The sequence below is a fragment of the Lycium ferocissimum genome, chromosome 1 (assembly GCF_029784015.1).
Source record: "Lycium ferocissimum isolate CSIRO_LF1 chromosome 1, AGI_CSIRO_Lferr_CH_V1, whole genome shotgun sequence".
Lineage (NCBI taxonomy): Eukaryota > Viridiplantae > Streptophyta > Magnoliopsida > Solanales > Solanaceae > Lycium > Lycium ferocissimum.
The window spans coordinates 47078995-47099982 of record NC_081342.1 but is presented as its reverse complement, the minus strand read 5'-3'; the positions used below and the strand labels follow the sequence as shown (position 1 = coordinate 47099982).

Genomic DNA, 20988 nt, shown 5'->3' with positions numbered 1-20988 from the left:
AAATGTTATTGTTGTGATCTAAACAATGTGAAATCGTAGATCATCTATTTGTCACAGAAGAAAAATTGCTTCTGAGTCTTGAGATATGTTAAAGTTGCTATAGGAATCACAACAACTTTGCTTGTGTGAAACAAGTGATATAGTCTCGGTGGAATTCTTTGATTTTTCATCTAAGTTCAAATCTATTATTAGAGCCATACCGGTGATCACAATGTGGCAAATATGGAAGTGGAGAAACACGCAGTGCATGGAGGGAAGATGACAATCAATAAGGTGATATATGAAATAAATTTGACCATACATCAGATGTGCAGAATTAGAAATCCAAGAATACAAGTACCAAAGTCTCTTCCACAAATTATGCAGATATTTGAAACATACAGACCACATATAGTGAGATGGAATTTGCCTATGCCACGGTGGTTTTAGTGTAACTCAGATGGTGCTTCTAGAGGCAATCCGGGGGCCAAGCTCGGTGGCATTTTGTATTAGAACTGCGAGGGAGACCTGGTGCCGCAACAGAAGAATATCAGATGGATCAAATTTAGTTGCTGAAGCAATAGCATTATAGGAGGGGTTTAAATACTGTGTGACAAATGATCTATTTCCCATAATATTGGAGACTGATTCAATGACTCTTAAAATGATCTTGACAGGACAATGGGAAGTACCATGGAGTATCTCTTTGATCATAAAGGATATTACAGGGCTGAGGAGGGATAAGGAAGTGAGTGGAGCGATCGAGGGAAGGAAATGGATTGGTAGATTTTTTGACTAACTTTGTTTTTTTATTTTGCAGGTGAACATCATTTCAATAGTTACCAATCACTTCCAAGGAAAGCAAGACATATTTTGAATACTGAAAAAGCACAGATGCCATATATCAAAATCAGGCAAGCCAAAGATCATTATATTCCAGGAGATTAACACATGCAATGAGGATTCTACAGTATGTCAAAGCAGTAATCGTGCCAGAACAGTTGCTTGATTGAATATAAGGACTTTTGGACAGGTTACAACAGTGGTATTAGTGTGATTACATGCTCATTCTGTTGTCACTTGTCCAAAGGATCCTTTTATACAATCATTCTTGAAGGAAAAGGTCAAAACTACATAGGCCTGGATCAAACATAGAAACAGCTGAACATGAGGAACTTTCCGAGAGAATTCTATTCCATCCTTGAAGCCTGAATTTTAATTCAATGGACTGTGGATCCATAGCACTTGGTGAGAGCTTGAGGAGCCAACATGTTATCAAGTGAAGGCCAAAGGATTTGCAATAGACAAGCTTTTAGACTTCCTTTAGTTTGGATTCATGTATTATTTTCCTTTATTTTCTGCATTTTAGCTTTTGTACAGAACTTGATTTTTAATAAAGCACTATCAGGCAATCAGCTTGGTAGTTTCAATTCAAAAAAAAATGATGAAGAAGTGACTTTCCAAGCAAGCAAGCGCATGAAGTTGCCAAGTACTTATGAGAGTATTTCGGTTATTGATTCGTTTGATGGGATTGATGATGTTGTCGAATATAAAATGGAAGAAGAAAGTCTGGGAGAAGCTCTTGCTGCAGTTCTGATGAACTTTGATGCTGATGATATGGAGGGCTACGTGGAAACGATAAATGCGCTTGAAGGTTTGGTTCTTACACTTACCACCCAAGAAAGCTTGATCTTGACCTTGCAAATAAAACTACTCCACCAGCTAAGCCTTCTATTATTGGGCCACCAAAGCTTAAGCTTAAGCAGCGCTCATCACACTTGAGGTATGAGTTCCTTGGTTCGAACAAGTCATTATCAGTGATCGTTTCAGCATTACTGATTGTGGAAAATATTAAGCATTTAGTGGAGATTTTGCACGAGTACAGACGTGCTATTGGTTAGACCATAGTAGACATTCGGGGAATTCCTTCTGGTATTTGTGAGCATAAAATTCAGCTAGAGGAGGACAACAAATCGAGTGTTGAACAACAGCGGAGATTGAATCAGAACATGCAAGAGGTGGTGAAAAAGGAGATCATAAAACGGTTAGATACTGGGGTAGTGTATCCGATCGCAGACAGTAAGTGGGTGAGTCTTGTTCAATATGTTCCCAAGAAATGAGGTATCAGTGTGGTGCCTAATGCAAAGAACGAGTTGATTCCCACTTGTACAATTACTGGATGGCGTGTTTGTATGGATTATAGGAAGCTGAATACTGCCACTTGAAAAGACCAGAAATAAAGAAATAAAGAAAATGGATTTCTTGAGACAGAATAATACAAAAGTGGAATGTAGGAATCAGATTACGATAAGAATTCCATCAATGTCTGTTTAGCTCTTAGGTTTCTTCTTTGCCATGTTCTTGTGCAACTGTGTCCACCTTCTTCTGCACCCTATTTCACAACCTCGTATCATTGCAGAAGCCATTGTAAGAAACCCCTTTTCAAATCCTACGTCTAATTGTGGACTACAGTAAGACCTCTATATAACATCCATCCTTGGTAACAACATTTCACTATAACAACCAAGTTTTTTCTGGAACTAATTTTCATGTTGTTCTATAATATATGTTTTGTATAACAACATTTCGTTATAGTTGCAAAAAAAAAAAAAAATCGGAACAAACGACGTCGTTATAAAGAGGTTTGACTGTAGTTCCAATAGATCTGAGTTGATATGAATGGTGTTACGGGTTGCATTCTTATGTTTGTGATTATGCTACTCAAACTTTTGTAACGGGGTTTAAAATGGTGCTAGGTAGTTGGCAAGGATAACGTCAGACATTCAGTGGCATAGCCACATACAGTGAATTGTGGTCAGTTGAACATCCTTCGCCGGAAAAGTATATTGTGTATATAGAAAATTATGTACACAATAGCATTTGAAATACTGCCTCATAGGAAGAATTAAGATCTGTTCATTATTTTTCAAAATGCTTATTAAATTTTCTAATAATATACATGACTATGATTTACTTTAATTTTCTATTCATGATTGATCACAAAATAATGAGAGTAAATATTTGTTTAATCCAGGTGGGATTGCTACTTAGCAATCTTGAATTCATTCGTTCAAGGTTCTTAAACGACACCGAAGTTCAACAAACATTGAATTACATTGTGGATGCAATTATGGTGTGTCATATGTTTGTCATGAGATTAGAGATAGATCCGAATATATTTCTCCAATTGACTTTACCAGAGGCTAAAGTTGCATATTCAAGGGTACTCACTACATTTGTCTTAGCATGCCTCGTCACTCCACTTCTCAGCATCTCTAAACAATCAAATGTTGTATTCAGTTCATGCCTTGCAATCGTTCTTGCTAGAACAAATTCCTCCTTTTTAACTCGATTAATTACCGATCTCAAGATTGGAAAATCGGACATTGGTCGATTTATTGTTGAGGCCGGAATACATTCCGATGTTGTTTCGGTTCTCCTAATCACCATTGGATTTATCATTTTTGATCCGGATAAGAATTTTCAGAACCGGAACGTGATAATAATGTTAAAGATGATGGCAATATTGGTGTTTCAAACACTGTTAGCATCAAAGGTTGTTCCATCAGTTATGAAATGGGTGACTAATGAAAATCCTGAAGGGAAACCCATGAAAGGGTCACATTTAGTTGTAGCACTGGCAATTATTATCTTAATAATTAGCATGTCCTACACTGTTAATTTCAACACGGTTCTGAGTGCATTCTTGGTTGGTCTATTTATGCCAAGAGAAGGGAGAATATCAAAGATGATGATTGGGAAAGTGAACTATATTTTTAGGACAATTTTCTATCCTTTGTTTTTCTTTTGGGTAGGGACAAAGGCTAAACTTTCAGAATTTGAGGCTGGGAGATTAATTACATGGGCACAAATAATAGTTCCATTCAAAATTGCCACAGGTGGTAAAGTTCTTGGTTGTGTGGTTTCTGGATTGATGCTTGGATTTCATTGGCCTGAATCAATAGCCAGTGGATTGCTACTCAATATCAAGGGCCATTTTCAAGTCTATTTAGCTATTAATGCATTCCGTGTATGTCCTTACCGTATTTTATCACTTCTTTATGGGATAATAACTGCACTTTTTGTTGGTATTTTGATCCTTGAGATATTTGACTAAGCATATTTAACCTTCAAATAAGTGAAATTCGTGTGTTAACTTGGTCCTTTTACTTAGGGAATATGTTATATTTAAATGATCTATAGAACCATATTATGTTCAAATAAGAAGTACCCCCTAATAGTTAGCATAACACATGGATAATTAAATGGTCTAACAGTTAATAATTCGTTAAATTTGTGAAGATTCAAAGAGGGATCCAAGTGCATATTAAAAGTTCAATATCCTCAACTAGATATCACAAGGATCAAAATCATGTTTCCTAATGTTGTATGTGAAAATTACATCATCTCTGTCTTGGTGAATAAGTATGTCATCTCCAAGATGATAGTGATTCTTGTTTGTTATAAGTTTGCTTCTTATTGCATTTGGATGTAGATGAATATCATAAGTATGTCAACAAGTATCACCTTGGTATTTGTAACTTTCCTTACCATTAAATACACCCCAGTGGTCGTCGCAAAAATTATTGAACGTGCGAGGAGACGTTCACCAACACAAAAAATAGCCCTCCAATGGCTTAATCCGACCAATGAGCTCCGAATATTGCTTTGCATTCGAAGTCCTCAGAATATTTTCTCAACAATAAACTTCATGGAAATCTCTCGAGGGCCAGCAAATCCAGGGATCATGGTTGTCACGACCGTGCTTGGACGTACCTACCTAACAGATCCGACGTACCAAATTGCTAATTCCGTTTAAACATACATAAAAATGCACGAACATACATATACACATATACTCGTACAATGGCTTAATCGACAAAGTCACATATCGCACATAACTCGGACAAAGTGACAACTCACAACCCACAATCATACCTGCTAACATACGAATCGAGAAGACGGGACAGGCCCCGCCGTACCCAAGTAGTCATATATGAACATACATCAAAATATATACAAAAGTGTCGGCTGGATCAAAAGGAGCTCTCAAACGAAGCAGACGATATACACATGGGCATGCAACACACGCCCCCGAGAAGCAAGGGGGTCGATACGAAGATGTACCGAGTATGTAAAGCGAGAAAGGTAACAAGTATAACCATGATCAAAGGGATCATGGTTGCGAAATACAAAAAGTAACACCGTGTCCGAGACCTCGAGAAGACATAATGCATATCGGATCATATAATATCATGCGAACATGTATCGTGTCCCGCCCCCTCGGATAAGGGACTCGGTAAGTAAAGTCATGCATAACAGAATCATGTACCATATGTGTAGAACGTATCTTATTAAGGGACTCGGTAATATGGAGTTCATATATCATGTATACATAACGTGTCCGGCCCTCTACTGCGGGTCTCGGTGAATAATAATCATATGCCGTCCTGGCCGCCATCCCCGTATCATCATATCACAATCATATACAAATAACGTGTCCCGGCCCGCAAGTACGAGGGACTCGGTGAATAATGCAGAGAGGTGCGCACGAGAACATGTCCTGGCCCGGGCTCAGTGAAAAGACATATCATAGCTTGCACGAACAGAGTAGTGCAGAAACATATGCATATAAGTCCAGACTCAACAGACAAATCACGTAAATAGTCATAATACGTACCTTTCGGATGCCATGACGGATTATGTCAAATCAGAGTTTTTGAGACTATTCGTACGTAGCAAATATATCATGGGGCTTACAAAAGAATGATCGTTCTTAAGCAAACGGAACAATACAAACGACATATCATTTCAAGGAAATCGGACGATACTCATAGGTATATGTATGCACTTTGTGGGGATGGCACGATTATAAGCATCATACTTTTAGAATCATAACTCATGTCAAGACATATCATAACCTCATCATAATCATTGTTCGACAACGGTACAATCATCAAAAGATTCCTCTAAACATAGTATAGGAATAAATTAATTAAGATCATAATAAGAGGTCTCGGATTCTATGGGCCCACCTCGGGTCAATTCGAGGCGGCGGGCATAAATTGTGGATCATAGGCTTTATAACGGTCACTTAAAAGCATTTGGGACAATCCAGGTCCATTGGGAAGGTTTCGTACATATAATTCATTTTGGCGACGATTTGTGAAGAAACGAGTTCAATCTTCCGAACGATTTGGCGCTATTTTCAATCTTGGATGCGGGAAGCGAAGTACAATTGAGGCTCGCTTTCAAGCCTGTTGGACTCGAGAACATGCCAAAGAATAAAGGGCAAGGCTTTACATGGGTCATTCGCCTTATGCTCGCTTGGTTTCACTTCCAATTTCGTCGAAATCGCAAATGGTCACTCTTACTAGTTACTATTCATGAAGGTTAACATTTCAACTTTGGTTTATACTTGGCTACCGAAATTTAAAACTTTATAAATATGACACCCCGAGAATTAACTCGTAACCAACAACAACACCAACAACAACAATAATCAAGTAAAATCGCTTACTAACATAGTTAGTCTTCTTTCTTCATAAAGCAACAACTTCCAAACTAACTTCACATTCTCAAGCTAATACCAATATTTTCATACTCATCTACTCATTCAAGACCATCAAATACAATTCAAGAACATTTCACATTATTTCACAAATTATACAAATATTCCACCGCAACCATAATTCGTTCAAACTTCCAACTTTCAACATAAACTTCCATAACATATTTTTACCTTTCAATTCCATTAACCACCATCATGATTTACATCTTACAATTTCATTTCCATAATTACATAAACTATAATAGAATCACATACTTTCCGACAACAACTTAACAACCACTTCTCCATGTTAACTTAAACCATTGTTCTTCCATTTACTTCATAAAGCCTTAATGACACAATTAACATAACAAACAAAAATTAATTCATTTCCATTTTCCATGTCCCATACCTCACGGCCCACCTTCATATTTTTCCAACTTTCACTAATTCATTCAACTTTCATTTCCAACATAAATTTCACAACAATCACAACTAAAATACAACACAAAATTCAACATCATCCCACAATATAGGTTCGGCCACATGCACCCATGTATTTCCACCATGCAAACTTCCATATTATTATATATTCTACTCATTTACACATACTACAACACGAACAAACCTTCAAAACATAATTATAAGAGATGAATTCTTACCTTCCTCTTCAAGTTTCTTCACTTAATCAAGTTGTCCACTTGAAGAAACAAGTGCTCCTTTTTCCAAAACAATTACACCAAGTTGTAGAGCACCCTCAAGTTAGTAGGATTATCACAAAACAATAATTTTTGGATCAAGATTTGGAAGGCAAAAATTTTCTTTCTCTTCTCTTCTCTTCTTTCTCTTATGGCCGAATGGCCTTCTTCTTTTTTTCTCTTCTTTTCTTTTGATTTTTCTTGAATTCTCTAGATGATTAGGCTTCTTATGTAAGCAAGCACATGATCATCACATGCATAATTAATCCATGGGCTTGGCTACTTATGGACCATGGCCGGTTGGGCCTCCCTCCTTGGGCTTCCATTTTCATTTTATTTCTTGGAGCCCAATTGACTAAAATCTTGTTTTATAGTTTCCGAAACAAATTTCCAAAATTCCAATTTTGCCCTTAGGCCTTCTCCAACATTCTAGCATCCAAGTTTCCATAACCGGCATACACCTACCAAGAAAAATTCAAACATGGCCTCCTTTCTCATAAATTACAATTATTTCGAATTTTCCGCTTATGCAAAAAGGCGGGATATAACAATGGTTTACTTAACTGATATGATTGAGTTAACTGATAAAATAGCAGCAACATTAACTCAAAGTCGTGGAGTTGATGCTATGACAGTGACTGATCCTACAGTGGTTGAAATGAAGGAAAAAATTACCAAAGATGTTCAGGGGTTATTTAAGTGAGGATTGTGAAGGGGTTAACTTAAGAAGAATGATGGCACTTTCAACGATCAATAACATGCACCAAAATATAAGCATCCTTGCTGAGGACCTATTGGTACATCTTATAATACTTCCTTTTCATAAGAATCAAGAGGAAGATGGACGACTTCAAGTAGGTCATTCAGGGTTTCGTCATATCAACCGTAAGCTTTGCCTAACAAATTCCTCATTCCCCTTGGCTAAATTCGTGGTTGATGGACCATTTACATATGAAAAGAGGGTCAAATTTGAACCTGTGCTACTCAAAATTTGTCCTGAATATGACTCTCTGCCTTTAGGACAAAAAGTCTTATTTTTTCTCTTAACCCCTAACAAAGCTCAAATGCGAGAGTATGTCATTTAAAACCAAGTTCGAAAGTTGAGGGGTAAATATGAACCTTTTACCTTGAAGAATTTAACCACGTGAAGTCCACCTATTTCATGCTTAAGCTTCATTGATGGCAATAATGAGACGATGTGCTAATTGATGGCAAATACGAGACGATGTGCTAACAACAAGGTTTTGAATGGACAAAATATGTAGCATTTAAAAAATTGAGCAATTCGGATAATATTACATGGAAAAATTGGACCTATTTGTTTCGTTCTTTCTTTGTTTCTTCTGTTGTTTCTGTATTTCTAAGAAACATCAAACTATTTAGAGTTTGTACAAGAAGGTAAGCTTTAGTGTTCGGTATAAACATAGGAAACAAATGAAATGCCCTTAATTTCTACATCTAACGAAATTGTTAGAGCAAAAAAACTTATAGCTAGGACAATATATACTGCATCTCTTTTAATTTGTGAGCTTACAATTGAGGAGATGGTTTACTATGTCCACACTATTAGATTGATAGCGGCATAAATATGATCAGGAAAACACTAAGATAATAACTTCTTAACTCAATGAGCAAATTAATAAGATTTTGCAATATGGATAAACAAAGATAAATCATCACATCGTCAGTGTAGTTGACTAATGAAAAACATAGTGTTCTTCATCCTCTAAAATGGTTGTGATGATTAATTTGAAATGCTTCTCCTACACCATCAGCAAGATCTTTATCTCTACCTCTAGTGGAGTAAATGAAAGGTATATATCTACGTTAGTTTTGTGGAGAAAAAAACATTTATGTCTAACTATTAAATTGTGAGATCATGATGTTTTAAGGAACTAAGGAAATTTTTTTAACATGTTCACATGCTCATGGTTCCCTCTTCTAGGTTCTTCGAAATTCACCTTGCTCTGTGGGGATCCTAGTTGACAGGGGTCTTGGGAAAACCGTGATTGAAAGATCATCCATTTCCCTAAACGCAGTAGTAATCTTTATTGGTGGCAAAGATGACAGGGAAGCACTTGTTTATCTTTGGACGTGTAGCGCGACACCCAGGAGTAAAGCTCACGGTAATTAGGTTTCTAGTAGAGGCCGCTGGAGATAGCATATCATCAAGAATCGGTAGAGCAAGATCCAATACAACTGAGCATTTAGAAGAGATGAAGATTGGTGATGAGTGTTTTGCTGAATTTTACGACAAACATGTTCTTTGGAGGACGTGTTGCTTATGTGGAGAAATACCTTGTCAATTCAGGACAAACATTTTGTACATTAAGGTCATTAGAAGGGCAATATGGTTTGTTTATTGTGGGACGAGGTGGGAGGGTTAATTCTGTGTTAACAGTAGGGATGAGTGATTGGGAAGAGTGTCCTGAGTTAGGTCCTATTGGAGATATTCTTTCTGCTGCTGATTTCTCAGTAACTGCCTCAGTTTTGATCATTCAACAACATAGCCTTAAAGGAGAATTAGATGGACTTCATGATGAATTCTCAATCATGTAACATGTTGTTCATATTAAAGTTATAACATAAATACTAGTGTTCATAAGGGTTTCTTCGATTTCATAAACATAAAATCATCCGTTCAACTCCTCCAAACTTAAGATTTTGCTCGTTCTTTAGTAAAAGAAAAGAGAAAGACAGGAGAGAGACAAATACAAAAGTTAAAACCATGTGAATTGTGATCATGCCGATTAATTAAATTGAAATTCCGTGCACGATGATACATCACTCACAATTCAAAAGAACTTTAAAAAATATGAATACTTATAATTTTCAAGCTGAATGTCATACTAATTACTGCTCCACCCCATATGGTTATTATATTTCAATATTGTAAATAAATAACACTAGTATCACAATTATTTGCAAGGTTAATTAGATTATGTAAACTTCAACTCTTACAAGTCATATCTGAATTTCAAAATCTTGCTCTTCATACCACTCTCCACTAATGTATATTATCATTATACCAAAGGCCAACTTAATAGGGGGATTTAACACAAGGTTTCAAAATTTAAAGGAGAGAATATCAAAAACAAATAAGTAGTTGGTACGAAAACATATATATATATTTGGTATTGAAGTTATTTTTTTAGATGTTCAATGGAAGGTAACTTATATATATATATATATTTATATACATCAAAGTAGCGATGATACAATTTCAGTCATGTGTTAGAACAGTAGCTTATAAAAATTTAAAATCCTTTACAATTAATAGTTATCCAACATACTGAATGATGTTATTGGCTTTATAAATATTGTCATTCTTCAAAACTCAAGATTCTTTTGATGATACCGTTTCTCTCATACAATCACTTCTCAACTCTTTGAAGTAATGCCCCTTCATCGGCTATCATCCATGTTAGCAGAAACATAAAAGAAAGAACATAAGATTTAATTTGGTTCGGATCAAAGTGATCCTACATCCATCAGAGAACAATTGTCTTTATATCGTTAATAAAGAAAGAGGCGATTTCCCAATTACACCTAAAAGAATTGCTCTCTCAACTCTCTACTCTTACAATGAAGTTATGATTTTAGGATGGTTAAACAATGAAGAATGATCAACCTTTTATAGCTGACCAAACTTGGGCTCGAAGTTCAAAAATAGAAAAGAAAAAAATAAATCCATAATTTGTCATTCTTCAAAACTCAAGATTCTTTTGATGATACCGTTTCTCTCGTAGAATCACTTCTCGACTCTTTGAAGCAATGTTCATATCATCCATGTTAGAAACATAAAAGAAAGAACATAAGATTTAATTTGGCATCAAAGTGATCCTACGTCCACACGAGAAAAATTGTCTTTATATCGTTAATACGATTTCCCAATTATACCTAAAAAATTACTCGCTCAACTTACAATGAAGTTATGATTTTAGGATGGTTAAACAATGAAGAATGATCAACCCACCAAACTTGGGCTCGAAGTTCAAAAATAGAAAAGAAAAAAATAAATCCATAATTTGTCCTCCACTAATTTTGCTTGCTCCCCAAGTTCATTCCTAGCCAAGTATATTGGCACATGTGACTTACTACCACATGGGTTGTAACCCACAAAAACCAACTCTTTCAATATCCACCTTGGTTTACATCATAAACCGAAAACTTCTTTCGGGGTAAAAAAAAAGAAAAAAAAAGAATCAAATCATAATTGAACATACCACCTCCACCTAACAATTGTTATTTTCGGAGTTGCATCAGTTGATGCGTATCTCGCCAAGTCCTTGCAGTGTGCAAACTTAGGGAGCGGGACTATCTTGGTCAACATGTCTGCAGCGTTATCATCTGTGATAACCTTCACGACCTCGATACTTCCCTCTTCAACATCCCAAATAAAATGAAATATGATATCTATGTGTTTAGTGGGCTCATGAAATCTCTAATTTTTAATCAGATGAATAGCAATCTAACTATCACATCTAAAAGTTGATTCCTGTTGAATCAAACTCAATTCTATCATCAAACCTTTCAACCAGATTGCTTCTTTCACCGCCTGCGCTGCTGCCATGTATTGCGCTTCTGTTGTAGACAAAGGGATAATCGACTGTTGAGTTAATGTCCAACTAACGGAACTGCCAACAAGAGTTAGGATGTATCCAAATATGGACCTCCTTTTGTCAAGATCCCCTTCATAGTCAGAATCCACATAACTGAGAATTGAAATACCTTCACGACCTTTTCGAAAGGTCACACCAACATCAGAAGCTCTCTTGAGATATCTCAATATCCACTTGACCGCTTCATAATGCCTCCTTCTTGGATTTGACATGTATATGCTTACCATACTTAAAAATTGAGCAATAACTAGACATGAACACACCATAGCATACATAATGTTACCATCTACGCAGGCATAAAGAATCTTTGACATATGCTCCACCTCATCCTCGAACTGAGGTATTTGTAACTCTGGAAGTCTAAAATGAGGAGCTAATAGTGTACTTACAGGCTTGAACTTATGCCTATTGAATCTCCCAAGAACCCTTTCAATGTACCTTTTCTAAGAAAGATGTACAACAACATCTTCTCTTGAAATCCCCATACCAAGGATTTTCTTTGTAGCTCCCAAATCTTTGACATATTGTTGGCATAAGCACATATGAATTTTGATGATTGACAAATAAACCAGTTTTAGAGACAGATGGTTGAAATAATGCGAATGAACTAAACACAAAAAGATGATGGACAAAGTGCCTGAACAAGGTGGGTGAACCAGGTCCACAAGCACGTTCTATTGCAGAGACAACTCTAATGAATAGATCAGAGACTTTGTAGGACAAGGGTTATTGAAATAGGTCTATGGACATGTTCCATCTCAGACAGTGAGAAGATTCATAGAAGGAAGAACCAGGTGCTTGAACCAGGTCCAAGAACATGTTCCAACTCAGTGATCTACTGTAAGTAGGATTTATGTTTTATGGTAAGGACTTGGCGGAGAAGTTTGTAGGATTTCTTAACATAATTATCGAGGTACTTCATACTCCTACAAGGACACTAAAGAAGCGTGAATGCAAGAATCCCAAGTTAGCTCAAACCCTAACTCTCATAATGGGCCTTACCTTGTAGGGATTGAGTTTAGCTGACTTGATGCAAACCTAGCACTATAAATATTCAAGTCATGCCATGAAGAAGTTTTGCGCTACTCACCAAGAGAGAAAATCAACCAAATTGAGAGAGTTCTAATTACGGAAGTGCGACCCTGATACAACAAAGAAGATTGAAGAAATTGTTTCATAGAGTTTATGTGTTACAGTTCTTGAGTCTATATTTGTGTATTAGGTTGGTTTATCGAGTTGTACCTTTATCTGTTTTTCTAGAAGCATATAATGTAGGTATAAACAGTTAGTCAAATTCAACTACAAGTTGGATAACTTGAAGTGTGCTCATTAGTCTAGTGAGATTAGTGAGATAAGAATTAGAGTTAAGTTCCTAGGTTATAGTGTTTGTAACCTGAATTTACAAAGGCTCACAGGGAGTTTGGGAAAAATCCTACAGAGGTGTAGGTCATGTTTTTTCACCCTTGTGAGCCGGGTGATTTCCACGTAAAAATTGTTGTGTCCTTACTTAACTATTCTTTACTATTTCGCAAATGCTAGCTTGGAACAGGTAGGGTAACATGTTCTATCCTATAAGTGAAAATCTAGTATATAATAGGATAGATAACTGGGTGTGTGAAATATCACATATGCACCCTAAGGAGAGTCCCAAAACTATCTTTTAATACACTACATTTGACAACATTTAATGTAATTGAGGCTAGAAATGCAAAAGTCTCAAGGCATTACTAAAGTAAAACTTTTTTTGTAATAAATTTTTTTTAGGTCTTTGGATATTGAAGTTGAAGGGATAATAACGTTTAAGAGCACAAAAGTCAATCAATGTTTAAAGGTCATTTTCGTCTTTCAACTTTTCACTTTGGGGCTTTTCACTTATAACAGAGTATGATGATGTCCCTATTGAAATATTTAATAGTTGTTTACAACATGTTGTGTTGGAAATATATTCTTTAGTCATGGCTAATAATCTATCAAGTATATGATCCATGGCACATTACTACCATTATGGAGGATATCAAACACATGTTGCACCACTGTTTAGTACACCTTCAACATATTTTCAGAGAGGGGAATAATTTGGCTGATTGTCTAGCTAATCTAGCATTTGAGAATCATGGAATATTAAGTTTTAGCACATTCACATACCTATCAACAACACCTAGAAAATTACCGAACAATGACAAGTATAGCTGTCCTACTGTGAGAATATGATCAAAAAAGATCCAGCATTCATGACAGGCTTGATGAAAAGAAGAAACTGGAAATTCATGAGCATTATTATCAGAACATGGCCGAGCATTACAACACTCTTAAGTAGCCAGAATATGCAGCCCAGATATGCAGACAAGGTGACAGAGGTAGAAGGAGATCAACTTACAATTTTGTGCATATAGCTTATGTCATAACTCTTGAGTTGTTATTTCTCATTCTAGCTAATTCATATTTCATACATGATGTAATTACATTTTGGATTCTAATTATTAATAAAAATCACCACTAGGTAGCTATCTAGTGGACTATTTGTTTAAAAAAAATAGATAATTGTTTTGCTAGAAAAAAAAAAAAGATGATATAGCAGTTGGTGGCCATTATGGTACAGATTAAACATGTTATTATATCCTCTAATTAATAATTATAATCTTGAGGGCGGAAATGTCACAATTTGTATAGATTATTTCAAAATATTTGCAACTCTCCGGCCAAACATAAAAAAAAATTGCCGAAGGTATTTTTCAGCATGTAAATCATTTTTCAAAATACATTGGTCAAAAAAAGGACTTCCGGCAAGGATGTGGCCTAGTCATCAGTCATGTTGAAGGAGAACAATGAGATCTCATGGTCAAGTTTCAACAAAGGCAAAAAAATTAGCTGAATATTTTTCATCTGTCTAAGCTTTAGTGAGCAGAGTTACTCGATATTTATGCTAGTGGAAGGTAGCAGGCACTAGGTAAAATAGCGAAGTGTGCACAATTGATCGGGGTACCACCTATATAAAAAATGACTTTTGTCATACCAAACACACTTAAATTGAAAAACGGTAAGAGAATGTTGGTGTTGGCTATGTACTTGGTATTGTGAGAAGTCGGACAAACTGTGAGAGTGTAAAAAATGGGTGGAGTTGAAAGAAAACTAAAATAGCTTAAGTTAAGAAAACTCTGTAATTTTGATAGTGAACAGGGTTCTTACTTTATTCACATTAATATTACCGTTAAAGGAACCCTCGAGTAATTTGCTTGAGGAAATATTTCAAAGACTTACCTGTTATAAAATAAAGACTATAAAGTAAATATACCAGACAAGTATATAGAGAGAGACTAATATATTATTCGACTTTGAACTGATGTATAAATGAACTTAATTAGCTTCGTATTTATAGAGGAAAAGAAGCTACTGCGAGGCTTTTCAGAAGTTGCTGGCGAGGTGCCTGCTTGAGCTACTTGCAAGATGCCTGCTTGATTGCAAGCCTAAGGAAGTTGTTGAAAGGCTTTTCAGGACGCTGCTGACAAGCTACCTTCTTGAGCTACTTGCAAGCTATCTACTTGATTGTAAGTTTATCCAATTGCAAGTTTATCTAATGGCAAGCTTATTCAGTTGACTATGTATTTGAATAGACATCCACAATACGGTGTATTTATAATACTCTCTCTTGGATGTTCATTAATAGATTTGTGCCTCATTAAAACCTTACTAGGAAAAACTCAGTGGGAAAAATCCAAGTGAAGGAAAAAGAGTACACATCTAGTAATACGCATTATGTTACACCCCGTACTTTCTTTAAGTTTCTTCATGAGTTGGTTTCTATAGATTCAGAAAAGCGGAGTTATTTTCAAAGATATGTGCGATTAGATGTGTTCATCTTGAGTATATGTTACGACCAAAACCGATGAGTCATGACGTGTGTTTGACCTCTATTGACCAAACACCTTTATACTCATATCTAAACCATATTGAACATCAAGGGCCCATAAGTGACTAAAGGCGATCTCACATCGCCTCATGAAGGGTGAAATCATGAACTCTGTACATTTACATACATACAAGCTCAAAGAACAGTGCAAGCCAACTGTGCCGCTACATGTACTGTACACAAAAGAATAGGAGTCAACAAGGCTACATTATCCGACATACACGGCTACACCTCTAGTGGAATAGAAAACTGTAAAAAGGATGGGACAGGGCCCCGTCATACCCATATGCATATACATCTCCAAAATAATGGCATACCAAGATAGACTGCAGCTCCGGATCAAATGGAGCACACCAACTATTGCTGAATAAAGGTCCTACTGAGCGGGACCGCCTGTCTATCTACCTGTACCTGCGGGCATGAACGCAGTCCCCCAAGTAATAGGGGAGTCAGTACGGACAATGTACTGAGTATGTAAGGCATAAGAGTAACATAAGTATAAGCATAAGAATCATGAATGAAATCTGGAACTCAAAGCTAAACTGACTGTCTACATAGATTTGTATGAACAAGTATCTATATAACTGACAATGCCTCTGTGGGCGCATAATCTGCATGCTCTCAATGATAATCATGCTTATGTATATAAATATAGGTCATAGTGCTGAGGAACATTCAGCCCGATCCATATCCCATATAATAGTGCCAAGGAACGTACGACCCGATCCATATATCATATAATAATGCCGAGGAATGTACGGCCCGATCCATATATCATCATCAAGGTGCACCAGCTGATCAGGTGGTAATGCGTATATAACGCCTATCCATTTTCCCATACCCTATGTACATATAATATATGCGTATATAACGCCTCTTGGTCATGGGTCAATATGCATATATATATGAATGCAATGCATAACTGAAATGTATACATCGAACTCTCGGAGTGACATAAGGTCATATTACCTCCGATGGACAACTTTTGAGCTAACATCATTGACATAAGTAATATCAAGAACCATGAATAGAAGGAACAATCATACGGGGTATAGGGACATCAAAGACTGAAATACTCCTAGTGCTTCTAAGAGTAGAGTAATATAGAAGCTCATTTAATCACTTGTTGGCTCAAAACATAGGATCGTGCCAAAATGAAGAAGGAATAGCCTTAACACTCCTTAACGTCTCCTTAATGGCTTAACGTTCTCCTTCCACGTTCACAAGATCTACATTTAAAAGGATCATACTAAGTTTAAGTCTTAAAGACACTCTTAAGTTCAAACTAGAATAATTCATGAGCTAGCAAAAATTGGGCAGCATTTCCCTTGTTTTATTAACTTCCATAATATCATAAAACAGCTCCCAATAAACAATGAAATTATCATCAATTTCATAATTAAGAGACTTTTTTTTTAATTAGTAATTAATTAAGAGACTTCATTACATGCCCAAGACTCCTTTTCATAACCAACATACAACAACAATTTCAATACAACTCTATATACACTCGTATACCACACTTTCTTGTCATCATTACTAATATTCATAGCAAGATTATACTCAAAGTACTCCAACAATTACAACTCAAGTCAATTTATTACCCATAACATCATCAACCCACCTTTGAACTTCCTCTTTTGCTTTCTTTTTCTTAATCAAGTTATTCAACAACTAGACATTCTTAATAACATGGAAGCAACTATAAAAACTCACCTTAATCACACAAGAGCAAGCTTTGAATCAAATCATCCACTTGAGTGAAACCCCAACTTCATCACCAAAGAAAATCTTGAGTTCTACAAACCCTAGTGAGCCTTCCAACACTTGGATCTCTTGATTCTTGCTATTTGATCTATGATCTCTCTTCTGTTTGTGTGGATATGCTTGGAGGAAGGTTCTGGAGCTTTCAAGAATTGGGGAAATGTTGGAAATGAAATAAATGAGCAAGGGTCGTCCATATATTGAAAAAATAAAAACTGGCCCGACCAGATTAGGCGGTCATTTATACGGTCCGTATAAATGGACCGTATAATCCCACCATGGTTGCATCCTTCTCTGGAATGGTTATACGGACCATTATATGGGCCGTATAACTTGTACGGTCCATATAAGTGGTCGTACAACCCAACATTTTTTGAAACTTTCTCGCATCGATTCGTTCAACTCCCAATCCTTATGGAACCTTATTGACACTTATATAACACTTCACTAACCATCTAAGAGGCCCTGTAGCTCCTCCTCAAGACATTACTAAATAAATATTAGCTCAATTATTGCAGAAACCTTTCCAAAAATGACTTGCATTTCACTTCCTTTGACGAACTTAGTTTCACCGATTCATATGACTTCAAAATCTTGTGGTACACATTAAAGCTATCAAGTACTCTCCTTAATCTCATAAGGACTTCATGATCACCTAAATCTCATGTTGGTCTACTCACAATGCAATGGTCCCAACCTCCAAGATGTAATAGTATATGAGGGTTTAAGTTCATGTTTGGCAAGTGTTGGAAGGATTAGAGGATGAACGAATCGAAGAGAATACGTTTCGTCGAAAGTTGATTTTGGCAAGTATAAATACGGACCGTATATGGGAAATACAATCCGTACTTCCTTAGACAGAGTAGATGATTTTCATCTTGAGAATTAAAGCCAAGAAATACGGACAATATTTAAACATACGGTCCGTATTTTTATGTCGACTGCAGCTTATAATTTTTATATATTTCGTGTATCCCTCATTTTATTTCATTTTCTCCACTTCCCCTGATCTCTAACCCTCTAGAAAGTTCTCTCCATCATATCTAATCAACTCCTAAAAAAAATCAAGGACCAAAAGAGAAGATTAAGTGTCTAAAGGTTCTACAGTGATCATGAAAGCTTATTTCTCCTCTTGGTAGTGGTTTTGGAGGATACTTCAAGGTGAAGAACCCTTGAAATTGATGTGTTCTTGAGTTTTGAGGTAAGAATCTATCTAAACTCCATGTTTATGAGTTTATGCTATGTTTGAAGGGAAAGGAGTTGGAAGAAAGGTTCAAACTTGAATTTGAGTATATGATGAGATGTAATTTAACTTGAGTCATGTTGTAAATGTGTTTTTAAGCTAAAATCTTATTGTATGGATAGTAGTTGGAGTTGAGATTGTATTGAGGATGTTATACTTGGTATAACTGGAAGAAGAAAGTGTTTAAGTGTTGTCTACAAAACGTATATTGGGCTGTTTTGATGTAAATCTTGGGGTGAGTATTGATGTGGAATTAAAGAGACTTATATGAGGTTGTTGTTGTGTTGCTGGCTGCTAGGTGTACTGTAGTGATTAAGGAGATTTGAATACTGGCCCGACAATTTCATTGTGGGATTTTGTTTCAGACTTGATTTTAAGGCTAACTTTTCTTCTTTTGGCATGATCCTTATGATGAACGAAATGTAAACATAATGCTACTCCATAATGTTTATATTCCTAGTAGCTAGGGATTCTTCAGATTCATTAGGATTCATAGAGTCATTTGTTGATGGAAATGCTATCTCATAACGATGTTCAAAGGTGTAACGACCGTACGTCACTCCGACAAATTCAGGATGTTCTCTTATCATATTCATGCATTGCATTATAAATATCTATATGTACAGACCGATGACCCCTCAGGTGTTATATACGCGTATATTATGTATTATATATATTTGGGGTATGGGGAAGGTGACGACGTTATATACACACTACCACCTGATCAGCTGGTCACATGATGATGATGATGATGCCCACAGAGTCCGATATAATACGATGGGATGCCCATAGACGCTTGACAGGTGTTATACGCGCATATATATGTATGACCCAGCATTTTATACGCATATATGCATACATGCATAGTATTTATGCATACCATTAGCCCTCTGAGGCAGTTCAAACTTACAGGTTGCATTCATTTCATCCTATGTACTTTTATGTCTCTTTCATGTTACTTTCATGCCTTATTCAGTACTTTATCCGTACTGACGTCCCTTTTCTGCGGGCGCTGTATTTCCTGCCCGCAGGTTCAGATAGAAAGGTTGAGGATCCACCCCTGTAGGTTGTTGTTCAGCTGATATTGAAGCACTTTTCTTGTTCCGAAGTTGCTCTTGTATTTTTGGTGCATTATACTTTTGTGTACATACGGGTATGGTGGAGCCCTATCTCGACCTTGTTATGTTATATACTCCAGTAGAGGCTTTTAGACAGTCATGGCTTAGCTAGACGAAGTATGGCCCCCTCGGCCTATATATATTTTTTTTTTTTGTATAGTATTCGATGATGGCCTTGTCAGCTTGCACAGTTTTGTCCAGCATAGTCATATAGTATGTCTGTTCGGGCTCACCCCTTTTTCACTATATTTCTCTTAAGATTTAGCATATTTACATCTGATGACCCTTATGGTCCACTCTTGTTTATGATTATGATATAAAAGTATGATTAGCGGTGCTCGGTAAGTAGGGCCCAGGTGCCCGTCATGGCCCTACGGTTTGGGTCGTGACAAACTTGGTATTAGAGCAGTTGCGTCCTAAGATTGGCTACAAGCCCTTTCTAGCAGAGTCTTGTTTATGGTGTGTTGTGCACCACACTTATAAACAGGAGGCTGCAGGACATTTAGGAAGATTATCTTTCTTTCTTATCTTAGATTGTGCGTTGGAGCTGTACCAATAGGATTTCTTTTCTAATAACGTACTGTGATTTCAGCGATGCCTGTGATGAGGAGAGGTTCAGCTGGCCAGATAGGCAAGCTTGCAATAGATAAGAGTACCAGTCGGGTGCCACCAGTAGATGCGGGCCAGGGTGAGTCCTAGAGTAAGGCTCTATCTCAGTCTTCTCAGAGCCCTTCCGTCCCAGCGGATCGCAGAAGGCCTACGACTATAGTATCCCCAGTTCCTCCACAAGATGCATCAGGCCAGGAGATGCGAGATGTTATTCGGTTATTGACTCAGTTAATGGTCGCTTAGGCTCAGCAACGGGGCACTGGTTATGTTGACAAGTCTGTTAGTATTCTTTGGATCAAAACCAGATGAGGACCCACATAATTTTATAGATCGGATGCTGAGGACATTGAGGGCAATGCATGCTTCTGACACTGAGTCAGTAGAGTTGGTTTCATACCATTTGCGAGATGTTGGTGTCCAGTGGTATGAGATCTGGGAGTTGTCTAGAGGGGCTAATGCACCTTCCGGAAAGATGGCGAGAGTTCACCGAGGCCTTTC

General features: G+C 36.7%; 2 protein-coding genes across 2 annotated transcripts; one reads left to right on the top strand and one right to left on the bottom strand.

The window, feature by feature from the left end:
- The first annotated feature begins 1533 nt into the window (after positions 1 to 1533).
- On the top strand, positions 1534 to 10216 carry LOC132064709 (cation/H(+) antiporter 28). Its single transcript, XM_059457801.1, is given in 11 exon segments — positions 1534 to 1633; positions 1702 to 1875; positions 1939 to 2066; positions 2314 to 2406; positions 3014 to 4009; positions 4475 to 4725; positions 7777 to 7915; positions 7917 to 8115; positions 9171 to 9316; positions 9318 to 9494; positions 9496 to 10216. Coding segments are annotated over 11 exon segments (2694 nt in total). The 3' UTR covers positions 9787 to 10216.
- Positions 10217 to 11698: 1482 nt separating this feature from the next.
- LOC132064703 (secreted RxLR effector protein 161-like) lies at positions 11699 to 12076 on the bottom strand. Its single transcript, XM_059457789.1, has one exon. It carries the CDS (start codon positions 12074 to 12076, stop codon positions 11699 to 11701), a length of 378 nt encoding a protein of 125 aa, XP_059313772.1.
- Positions 12077 to 20988: the final 8912 nt, after the last annotated feature.

Coding starts and splice junctions, on each gene's coding strand:
- LOC132064703 (XM_059457789.1), bottom strand. CDS start 12,076: ATGGTAAGCATATACATGTCAAATCCAAGAAGGAGGCATTATGAAGCG.